Below are 11,710 nucleotides of genomic sequence, written 5' to 3'. Positions count from 1 at the left end.
TTCATCTAATTAAACATACAGGTAAACCCTCAGCCAGGTATAATAATTGGGTATTGTACAATTGGTACCGTAGGCTACTAACAAAGTGTTATGCAACCTGTGCCTCATGATGCATCACAACTCAATTATTTTAGAAGAAACAGTTTTGCCAATGCAAACATGTATCGAGATTGACAAAAAGTCTAAACTAGCAAATGATAGTTTTGAGAAGCCAAAAGGCTATCATAAATCGCACATCAAGTGCTGCAAAACACCCATTTTCAAGTTAAAAGCTCAACAAAACTTCATCTAATTTCAGTGTTGCCAGCAGGGTTGCCAGGTCCATTTAAGGAAAAAATGCCAAACAACTAGTCAAAAAATGCCAAATGACCTAAAAAAATTGCCAAATAGGCAAAACGCTGCAAAATCGAAGGTTTCTTCATTAATAAGTAATAGATTCGGTAAAAAATGGATAAAACTGCAACAAAGCTCAGCCTACATTTGTTGCTATTACACAACCTAGCTATCTTCATTCTTGAGAGTACCGTATTTTTCAGAAAAAAGAATTTAAAAAAAATGCCAAACAGGATTTTTTCATGCCAAACAACATAAAAAAATGCCAAATTTGTGAAAGTAAAAAAGGCCAACCTGGCATCCTTGGTTGCCAGATGCACTTGAGATTCCAACAAAAGTTACAACATCTAGTTCAGTGGTCGGGAACCTTTTTGAGTAAGAGAGCCATTAAAGCTACATTTTTGAAAATACATTTCCGTGGGAGCCATAGGATATGCTGTAATGCTTGAACACTTAATAAAATTAACGCGTGGTGGCATTGTTGAAGTTTTGAAAGTGGGAACGCGTTTTCGCATGAGGAGAAAAACAGCGGGGGGTTTGGGTGGTCTCCACCAGCAGTGGCCGAGTGGTTAGTGCGTTGGGCTCGCAGTCGAGAGCCTGCATGTTCGACTCCAGCCACCCGCAATTGCTGTTGTTTCTCTAGGCAAGAAACTTTACGATAATTGCCTCTACCCAGTGATCGATTTCGAGTAATGGGTAGTACCAAATTTAAGTCATAAGCAGAGTAAACAACCGGAAACAGACATTGCCGTCGGCTGCAGCGTGGGTCAGGTGTACGTCGGAAGGCGTACACCGATGCATAGCGCTCAAGTCCGCTTTCCCGCAATGCAGGATAAAGATAAACAAACAAACAAACAAACAAACACCACCAAAAAAAAATGAAAAATTACAATTAATTTGGTGCATTCTGAGCGTATTTTCAGCTCTAAATTGTAATGAAAAGTTAAGATAAAACTTTTGCGGTTTGCACTTTAGAAGATTGGATTTTTTACGAGCCAGATGCCGTCATCAAAAGAGTCATATATTGCTCGTGAGCCATAGGTTCCCGACCCCTGATCTAGTTCATTATTTGTATGTCAGCAACAACTCAAACTGTAAAAATTACTATACCAACTACTACTCAAAACATCAACTTATACTGGCATTTTTGACTGTTGTCAAAAATAGCAGACTGGCCTTCCGTCAAACTAAAAGCTTGTGCAAAATCATGAAATTATATAGGCTAAAAGAGCCAGTTAATGGTTAGCTATTGCAAGGCAACTGGATCTTTTCCATGTTGTGTTTGTCTAATCATGAAATTATATATAGGAGCGAATTAGTGGCAGCTATCACTAGCAGTAGCGTTGACGGGGGGTCCAATGGGGTACTTTTGGACCCGGGGTCTGGATTATCTAAGGCCCCCGGAACATTTCAAGGGACCTGAAAGCATGAAGAAACCACATCGTATTTTTGGATATAGTGCGTTTTTCTTATACATGTCTTGATTTGGAACTCAAGGATCTCATTGGTACCGGGCCCAAAATATCCTCTCACTCTCAACGGCCCTGATCATAAGGCAACTGGAGTTATTCCTTGTTGTGTTTGACTCATAGGCTAATAAATTTTTGTTAACTTATTAACTTTGTTTTGTCAATTTTACATTCTGTTTATTTGTCACGTAGTTTTTTTTAAATAGCAGATGACTGATTGATTGTGCTTGATTGAATCTCTATCCCCGAACTGGTAAAGCTTCTTTGAGAGCTAAATCCTGGCAGTTTCGCATACTTGCAGAGGCTTTGAACAACTATTACGCAGGCCCGGCTGTGGAGATTGATGGAGTAAAGTTTCTAATTGTTGAAGTGTTGTTGCCAATAGATGTCGCTAGATGGCAAGCTGTCCTTTAACATGCGTTGCTCAGGCGCACACCCCGAGAGTCTGAGCGTCGTCGCTTGATCTTAAAGCTTCGTTCAAGAAGTCACGCGCTAACCAACTGAGCTATCGAAGAGGAGGTCCACTTGTAGATCTACAATGTTCTTGATATGGCATCCCCATGATATAAACTTGTAAGTCATTTATGTCTAGCCTACATGCTGAATAAAGTAACGGTGTTTATGCATAAGCATTAATTCTGCTGAATATACTTTTTTCTTTTCTAGTGTTTGAAGCGATGATATTAAACACAAGTTCTACAATATTATTTTCAGGTCATTGCATCCCAATAACTCTACAATTACTTTGCTTTAACATTCTCCTGTTGAATGTTATTGTTGTACCTGGCTTTTTTTAGCCTAGCCTACTTAGCCTATGCTTAATGTACAGTTTTTCATTGTTTGTAAAGTACTCATATTTGGTATTAATTTGGTGTAGCCTAACTGCTTAAAACTTAAACTAAACAATCAAATGACAACACTGCTTTTAGTATCACATGCTATCTTGACATGCTTATCTACAACATGTTATGGTTGTCTTTCACAAAGTTTAATGACTGATCTCAATAAAAAAATTATAAGGTAAGAAGAATAGAATATATTGGTAAAAAAATTAAATGTAGAGGAATTGGTAAAAAAAGTAAGAAATTAAATGTAGAGGGGTTCTCAAGTAACTCAAAAACTGTCCTTTTTTGGTAAAAAATGTCTAAACTTTAGATCAATTGAGGATCCTTTAAAATTGAACTGTTAAGCTAAAATTGGAGCCTACATCTGCAGTTTTCTCACCAACAGGCACCACAAGAAAGGTGGGAGCAAAAAATTGAAATATTAACCCAAAAATGGGATACCCTACTATATGTAAATAGCAAAGTCTTAGCAGATGTCACTACTTTTTGTATAAACCATTAAAAACCACTGCTCTAAAGTCAAATAAATTTATTTGTTTCGATAGCGCCATTTTGGCTACAGCAGAGCGAATAAAATATTAAGTGAACCATTGATAGCAAGATCGTCGTCGGATCTTGGAGCTAACTCTTTTTACAGTTAGGCCTATGTGACTGAAGTTCCAAAGCAAGGTTTTCTAGCAGTAAGAAAGCAAACTTGAGGACTAGCTTTGTCACAAAAAGTCATACTATAAAAAGTAAAGAATATTATAAGTTATGAGTTATGACAAATTGCTTTTTTTTTAATTTTCAAAAGCAACGGTTCTTGCATTATTTCTAAAGAAAACTGTCTTGAAATATGAAAAACAGAAAAGTAGACATTTTAATAACGGTTCCGCTATCTGTAACCTTGGGTTTAAACCAGTGTTTCTCAACCTTTTTTGGCCCAACGCCCCTTTTATAAACTGGCGAAATTTTACCGCCCCCCCAACAAAAACGATTATTATAATTACGAAAAGCAAATATATATTTGCGAGCGTGAAGACAGCATTGTGGTAACGTCATAATGGAACTCACCATATTTTTTGATATACTGAAAAATTACTGAATTTAAACTTTAAATAGATAGCGTTTGTAAACAAAACGGTTGGTCAATCAAATACGACGATGGTGTAAGAGCAATTGTTTCAGTTTGTTTGGCTATCGTGCGAGCATGTAGAGTAGATTATCCAAAAAATGATGTGACGAAATCGTTACGCTGGTTAGTGGTTAGTAGATGGGTTAAACCAGAATGCCCCCTAATAATCAAAACGCCCCCCTTAAGCCGAGGTAATCATACCGCCCCCCCCTGAAAAATCAAAACGCCCCCCGGGGGGCTGTACTGCCCCCGTTGAGAACCACTGGTTTAAACGGAGAGTTCTAATTACATGAAATGTGAGTAGATGTAAGCTAGGTTACTTTCCTTTGGGATAATGTATCATAATCAGCAGTTGTGGACGCATTTAAAACGAATTTTAATTGGATTTCATGAAAAGAAACGTTTCCTTGTAAAACTAGGTAGCCTATCAACAACTGAGCCTAGTGAAACAAATTTCAAGACGTAGTCACGTAGCTTATAACTTATTAGTAGAAATAAGAACACTGAGATTTAAGTTGCTTGTAGTGTAGGACAAACAAGGAACAAATAGACTAATTGCTAAAACAATCTTCTTGTTGACATTTTATCTTTATTCTTTTGTCACCCACGCATAGACGTCGCCTCGTAATTATTGCATTTCGGCGTCGCTTGTTTGTAGACTGAAAAGTGTTTGTAGTGAGGCGCAATGGAGACTGCAGGCACTTGGCTTGGTGCCTCTCCAGGAATAAAGAGTGTTCGATTCTGAATGCACTGTCTCAAAAATAAAAGAAAATGTTGTGTTAGAAAACACAGGAAATTAAACTTATTACAATGTATTTAGTTTATTAACCGACATTGTCAGGTAGAGAGTTGTAGTTATTATAGTCTAATGCTATTAGAATTGTGGGTTGCATTTTCAGCATTTTGATTACAGGTCTAAAGTGAAAGTAGCCTATTGAAACCTCATGATATCGAGATTATTTTGCAAGGAAATCATTGTTTCTTTTACTCGGAAGCTTTGTATTGTCTTAAATTTATGACTTTATAGATTTAGAGGTATCCAGTAGCGTTAACAAAGGTTAACAATTCAGGGCGTAATTTTGGACCCGATTTCGAGATAATTTTAGGGGCCCGGAACTTTTCAAAGGGCCCGGAAACAAAGAAACCGCAGCGTATTCTTTGGATGCAGCGCGTTTTTCTTATAAATGTCTTAATTTTGGACCCGATGATCTCATTAGTAGCCTGCCGGGCCCAAATTATCCTCTCAGCGGCAATGAATACCTACATATGTTTATTACAGTATGCTCTAAAAAGTGTTGTCTTAGCTAGGTTATTTTGACATAGAATAGATTGATACAGCATATGAACTATGCAATTAAGCTTTTCTATCGACGTCATTTTGGGGAGTTGCAATAACAACAAAAAGCAAGAGGAAATAAAAAGGTGCAGTATTCACAAAACGTGCAGGAAAGAGGAATCACAACACAGCAGTGCAGATCAACGCTTTACAGTGAAATGGAAACCTCGTCGATTACCTTCTCTTCATCAACATTCAAACGAGGAAAATAGCTTTGGAAACCTTGTCCCACCTTCCTCTTCTTCAATTAGTCATCTTCAGGCAAATATTTATCGCCAGCAAGATTCAAAAACTATAAACTATTTCTTTCCGAATACAATAAATATCGCAACAGGTTTTAATTATTTCAACACTCCGTTTGAGAAAAACGACTCAGCAGCAAACTCTTCCAGTCATCTACCATGTGATGTCAATACCAAATCATACTCTTATACACCATTTTCTTCTCTGATGATGAAAGCCGCAAGATCTAACAGACATTCTCCTGCCAAACCTCCAAATTGTCCATCAAAGTCAATTCATCAATTAGGTGAGCAAGACAAAAACTGATCAAAATTTTTATATTTATAAGTGTCCGACTCTTACGTTGTTTTGGTCGAATAGCATTCATTTTTTAGCTTATAGAACAACAATACTGTAAAATCAATAGGCACTTTATTACCAGACTACAATGCTCAATGCACCCACCCTAACAATAATATTGTTATGGTTTCATTTATTGTCGCTCTACAACTGCAAAGGTCTTTTAGCGAAAGGGCTCATTTTTAATTTTGTATCAGGTTTACGATGTCATCATATTACAACCCAACTTATTCTCACTGCAACACAGTTGGTGGGCTACCGTTGTTAAAGTCTTCGGTTTGACCCGACTTAGGATTGATCTTCGATCTACCACAGCATCAGAGCCGAAAGCGATAATCTCTCGGCCACTAAGCTGGTCGTGCACCAACTCTGGTTTTTGGAGAGCTATGAAACAGTTGTGCAAGCAAGTTCAAATGGTTTGATTTTGACAGCAATTGACCACACTGCATTTATTGCTTTTTATCAGACACAAATCAAAAGCACGACCTTTCAAAAAAGAAAACTTCCAGAAACCGAGTGGGAAGAAGATTATTCACAGGATTTCAGATCTTGGAATTGGAAAACGCGTTTGCCTCGAGAGCTTATCTAAGTCGCACTGAGAGAGCTTCTTTGGCTCAGAAAGTTGTAAGTAGGTTAATCTTGCTATATATTTTTTCGATTTGTTTTGAGAGGCTGTTTTCTTCTATGTTAAAAACAATATACTGATCAATAATTTTGAAGAAAGCATTAAGGCAATCCGCCGTTGACTTGCGTTAGAAAGCGAATAGTAGAATTAGAAAGCGAATAAAATCAACAATAAACCTTGATCTTTGTAAACCATTATTATTATTTCACCGAGCTACTTAGGTGTGTAAACTTTTAATTTATTGGCTACTATACTTGCTGTTCATGTCAGCCGTTTGTTTTCATATAAACCTACTGGAGCGTTGACAAAGGGATCCAGAATGTACTTTTGGACCCGGATTCGATATGATTTTAGGGGCCCGTATCCTTTCTAAAGGGCTGGGGAACTTGAAGAAACCACCGCGTATTCTTTGGATATAGTGCATTTTTCTTAGAAGTGTCTTGATTTGTGGGCCGAAGGATTTTATCGGTACTGGGTCTAAATGAACCTCTCAACGGCCTTGCTTAGCTATAAAATCAAAACTTTTTAGAGCTTTTTCAGCGAGATTCAAAAAAGTATTTTCACACAATTTTTTTGTAAAGATAAAATTCGTTTAATTGGAATATAGTCAAAACCTAATTAATAAAAGCAAAACTGTTGTCTGAGATTGCTATAAATATGATCCTATGTATCAAGTTAATATTTTAAATAAAATAGCTTTAAGTGCATAAACATTTTGAAGTGTAACTTCTTCTTCATCTTGCTTTTGAGGCCGCTGCAGGTCACGTTGTTATATCCTGGCATAGCAGCCAATGGATCCTGTCTTCATCGAGCGTTGTTAGGTCCACAGATCTATTCTGGGGTCGGTATACAGGACATTGGTAGATACTATGGTGTGTAGTCTGAAAATCCGAGCTACTCGCAGTGTGACTGAAGTGGGCGAATGCGTAATTGAAGTTTCGTTTTTGTTTTATTGTAGTTTAATTGCTAAAAAACGGAAAAATAAACAACTGCCAGATAATAATATTGTTAATAAAGATGCGTGACTATGGACAAAATGTCGAAAAAACGAATGTTTTAATTCATGTCGCCAATTTGTTGCACCATAAAATTTAATGTCTCTCGTGCACTGCCAATGGAGCCACACTAATGTATGTTAATTACTCTGAGCTGTGGACTAAAAGACTTGACGCTCGTTTAGACAATGTCTCCTTGGTCGCAAAATCAATACCCAGCCAGCAAAACCCCTTCTTTTTAGCGTTGATTCAACGTCTCCAGATATTGAGTTAATATCAAAAGGGCGAATTTTGCTTGTTTGGCACGACTTGCTAATTGGCTTCTGTTTGATTTGTAACATCATAAGATTACTGTAAGATACTGGCGATTATTTGGCGCCATTTGCCTCATTTTCTTCTAAAAGTAAAATAGGTGTGAAGAGGACACAATGAAGACTTGCAACTTTTCCTGCCGCCAGTTTATGGATGAAAGAAACAAAACCCTAATTGGTTGCTGCAGGAAATGATATAAACATTTATTACTCAACGCTGTGCACTTACATGATTTTATTGCAGACAAAAAAATCAACATTTAACAAATGTTACTTGATGACAAAACTTGTCAATAAAGTTTTTTGTCATTTGTTATAAACATTTTCAAAAGAGTTGCACGAATGCAATAGGCTTTTGCTTGGGTCTGCGGAAAGTTTGAGGGGTCTTGCTTAATCCATCACTTTTAGAAAATAGCACTAAAATATATACATTAAAAAGAATAATTTTGCAAAAATGTCACATTGTACCGGGTAGCTTTTCAAAGTTATTTAACACCCAAAAATTTGAGGGCTAAAAGAAAGTATGAGTTATAACAAAAATATTAAGAAACACTATGATAAGGTGATGAAATATATCGATTAGCTTAAAAGTCTAAGCTAAGGAGTGCAATTCTCCGCCTTATTTTGTTATTTCTTTGAGGAGGCGGCTTCGCGCTAACTTTCCCGCTTTACCTTCAAAGTGAAGTGACGACCATAGCCAAGACCGTAACGATCTTGCTATAGCTGAATGTATCAGTCTTCATTTAACTTTCATGGTAAATGAAGGTGTCTTACGGTTCAAAGGCGGATTATTAAAAAAAAAAGATTAATGGTAAAAGGATGAACTTTAAGTCTCAGAGGTTGACAAAGTAAACCCAGACGACGACTTTAAACAAATTAATTTCTCGAGTGTTAACGTTTAATAAACTTTGCAGTTTAATTCCACTATTTATACTGTACTGTTCTCGATTTTCTGTACGTAGAAACGTCAAATTATCTTCATTAAACATGTCATTATCTTTGCACTAATGTGCCGTAGATTCTTTGTATATTAAGTTATCAAAGATATAATATACCTTTGCTGTTTATCTGATAGGAAATTTAATGCATTTATTTGCTGCCACAAGAAGTATAAAAACACATTTGAAAATGTTCTCACACCCAAAACCAACCTTATTAACATAGTCAGGTTATCTACGTGACAGAAATAAAGTAACTAAATGTGTTTAGTAACTTTTAAAGTATTTTTTAAAGCTTTATTTTCAAGCGTATATTTGTTAGAATACGTTGCCTACGAGACGCCATTTTGTGATAGCACATGTTTCAGAGTTTTTTTTAAAATCAAATCAAAACTTCTTTTATTAATCAACCAGTTTTGCTTGAAGTGTTGAATACAACACTGAAAAAGAAACGTATTTTTACAAAATGGTGGCAGTACAGTGAGAATGATAATGCATAGTAATTTGTTTGTTTGTTTATCTTTATCTTTATCCTGCATTGCGGGAAAGCGGACTTGACCGCTATGCATCGATGTGCGCCTTCCGACGTACACCTGACCCACGCTGCAGCCGACGGCAATGTCTGTTTCCGGTTGTCTACTCTAGGTATGATTTAAATTTGGTACTACCCATTACTCGAAATCGATCACTGGGTAGAGGCAATTATCGTAAAGTTTCTTGCCCAGAGAAACAACAGCAAGTGCAGGTGGCTGGAGTCGAACATGCAGGCATGTATACACTATACACTACAGCATACCTTGATCTAATCATTCTGAAGCTCTATACCTACCAAGTAAATCATTATTTTTACAACCCATTTTTACAGACCATTTGCACTAATTTAAAACAATAATATTTTGTGTCTTGGAGAGTGGCACGTAGACTGAAAGGCTTTTAAATACCAGATGACGCCATTTTCTGATTTTTCCTTCTCCTTTTGCAATACTAAGATGACGATTTTTGCCAAACTTTATAACGCACACAACGATTTTTTTAAAAGTTGAATCTTTTTATAAAGCTGTAGTAGCCTATGTATGTTTAACTTAATTCTTTTGAGACAGCAAATTGTTGATCAATGGTTAATTTAGAAATGCAGGAGTAGTTTTGTCATGACGGATTGGAACAAAATATTGATTACAAATGAAAAAAAAGAGAAATTCTTTCTAAATTCTATTAATTTCCGATAAAATTATTAAAAAAACATTAAATCAGCATACAAATTACTGAGTTTTGATCTTGTCGTGCCAAAATATAGTTCATGACTTTGTCAATGTCATCAATCATCATAAGTTCGTCTCGAGTTCAGCAAATTCTTCTACTGTAAGTGTGTCGCTTCGAAACTTATGAAACATTTGATTCCATTCAGAGACGAGATATATTAAAGTTTCAGATACAATTTTTAGGGTCCGTGACCGCTTCGATGGCATCAATAGGGGTCCCCCAAGACAAAAAGGCTGAGAACCACTGGGCTGCAGTACATCATGTAGCTATGTCACTATGTCTAAAACATTAGTTCAAGTTCATTTTTGATTATTAATTTTTAAGGAAGTCATTATGTCCGCTGGCTGCAATTGTTTTTGTAATTTGAAACAGTTTAATCAAACTATAATTTCTTTCAAAATGAGTTTATTTAGAAAAGAAGCGTTTATTTATACGGTAACAGAAGTACATTAACTGACAAGTTCGGCACAGCAGTGACATATTTAGTTATTAGGTTACCACCTGAATATGTTGCTCTATCTTCGTCTTTGATTAGTAGGCTAAAAAAATTAATTGAAAGAACTTGGTGGACCTAGTTGAAAGAACATAATAGCATTTGTTTATGAAAGCGTTTATAAAATTTATCAAACTAGGTATTTCTGGAAAAAAAGTTACTCATTGAGCACGTACAAATGTAATTTCAACGTAACCTAAGTTTTTAAAGTGACCCAAAACATTGCATTTACATAACCAAACAAATTGTTTGAATAGCATTCAATTTATTTGGCTGGCTAGTGTTAATTTGTTTCTTGTCTAGGATAGGATATAAAGTTTGTTGTGGAGATTTAGCATTTGAATCTACTGTAACTTTTAGAGAAGTATCAAGTTTGTGAAAAAACTAATAATACTTTTTTCATATGAGTCATGTTTTTTTAGCGCTGTGTTTTTTTCATCGCTTGAGCTTGCTGCGTATACGAGTGGTGATGAGCCTGCACGACACCACTCGAGAGTACGTGCCTGTGTCTTAGCAAAACACGACACAAAATAATAGAAACTGAATCGATCACTGCATCGCATATTACTGCTACCATAAGACTATCGTGTTGCGATTGTAATTTTATTGTCACAATATTTTACATTATCACGGTATTTTTTCATGATGGACGCAAAATAAAATTGCTTATTTTCTTTTTTTATATTATTTTTCAGAATCTCACTGAGTGTCAAATCAAAACCTGGTTTCAAAACAGAAGAACGAAAGAAAAGCGCCGAGGGTCTGTTCCAGAGGTGGAGGAGATTGGTACATGCAACAGCCCTCTGACCAACGAACCATGTCAAGCCAAATCTGTTAAAATACCAGGCCATGGCATTCAAGTGCGGCCTACATACGGTCCGCCTGATAAATACTTGAAAGCCGCAATTGTAGAGCACATGAAAAGAACTTCTGGCCATTTGCTTAGTGCGAAATAATATACCAGCTGTTTGGTGTGAATTAAAGAACATTTATTGCAAAATACCGTTTTTGAATTTTCGATTATCAACTGATACTGTGGTTAGCCTATATAAGATACTGTTTCAAATGCGTAGAGACAGAGTGTTGTTTATTCATGAAAGCCGTAAGGAAATCAGACAAATTTGTCGCAGTGTTATTTTCTATCAAACAAATACTATATTCCAGATTTACTGATCTTGAAGCTGTGATCATGCAAAATTAGACAAAATTTTGTATTAAAGTTTTCCAGCCTTGATGATGTCATTTCTCATGGTATGGCAGTATAACTTTCAAAATGCCTCAGCATATAGGATAATATTGTCTTCATTTGTTTTTTCATCGGGCAAGCATTGATATTTCATTCCAGAATCTTCACGCTGCGTTACGGTTTTATGTTGTTTTGTTAGTAGTAGGTTTATAACCAACAAGTA

The 11,710-nt window shown here is 36.1% G+C and overlaps 1 protein-coding gene across 1 annotated transcript; it reads left to right on the top strand.

Annotated features, from left to right (window-relative positions):
• Nucleotides 1–5,109: 5,109 nt before the first annotated feature.
• On the top strand, nucleotides 5,110–11,257 carry LOC145767389 (uncharacterized). Its single transcript, XM_082579201.1, has 3 exons — nucleotides 5,110–5,626; nucleotides 6,146–6,303; nucleotides 10,997–11,257. The coding sequence occupies exons 1-3, from the start codon at nucleotides 5,110–5,112 to the stop codon at nucleotides 11,255–11,257; spliced, it is 936 nt and encodes a 311-aa protein (XP_082435327.1).
• Nucleotides 11,258–11,710: the final 453 nt, after the last annotated feature.

This window comes from Aplidium turbinatum, chromosome 1, assembly GCF_918807975.1.
Source record: "Aplidium turbinatum chromosome 1, kaAplTurb1.1, whole genome shotgun sequence".
Taxonomy (NCBI): domain Eukaryota; kingdom Metazoa; phylum Chordata; class Ascidiacea; order Aplousobranchia; family Polyclinidae; genus Aplidium; species Aplidium turbinatum.
This window is presented reverse-complemented; position numbering and strand designations above follow the sequence as displayed.

Bases quoted from the DNA above. Each gene is read 5' to 3' on its own strand.
- LOC145767389 (XM_082579201.1), top strand. From the start codon at position 5,110: ATGCAATTAAGCTTTTCTATCGACGTCATTTTGGGGAGTTGCAATAAC. The intron at 5,627-6,145 runs GTGAGCAAGACA...GCTTTTTATCAG, and splicing joins AAAGTCAATTCATCAATTAG to ACACAAATCAAAAGCACGAC. The intron at 6,304-10,996 runs GTAAGTAGGTTA...ATTATTTTTCAG, and splicing joins CTTCTTTGGCTCAGAAAGTT to AATCTCACTGAGTGTCAAAT.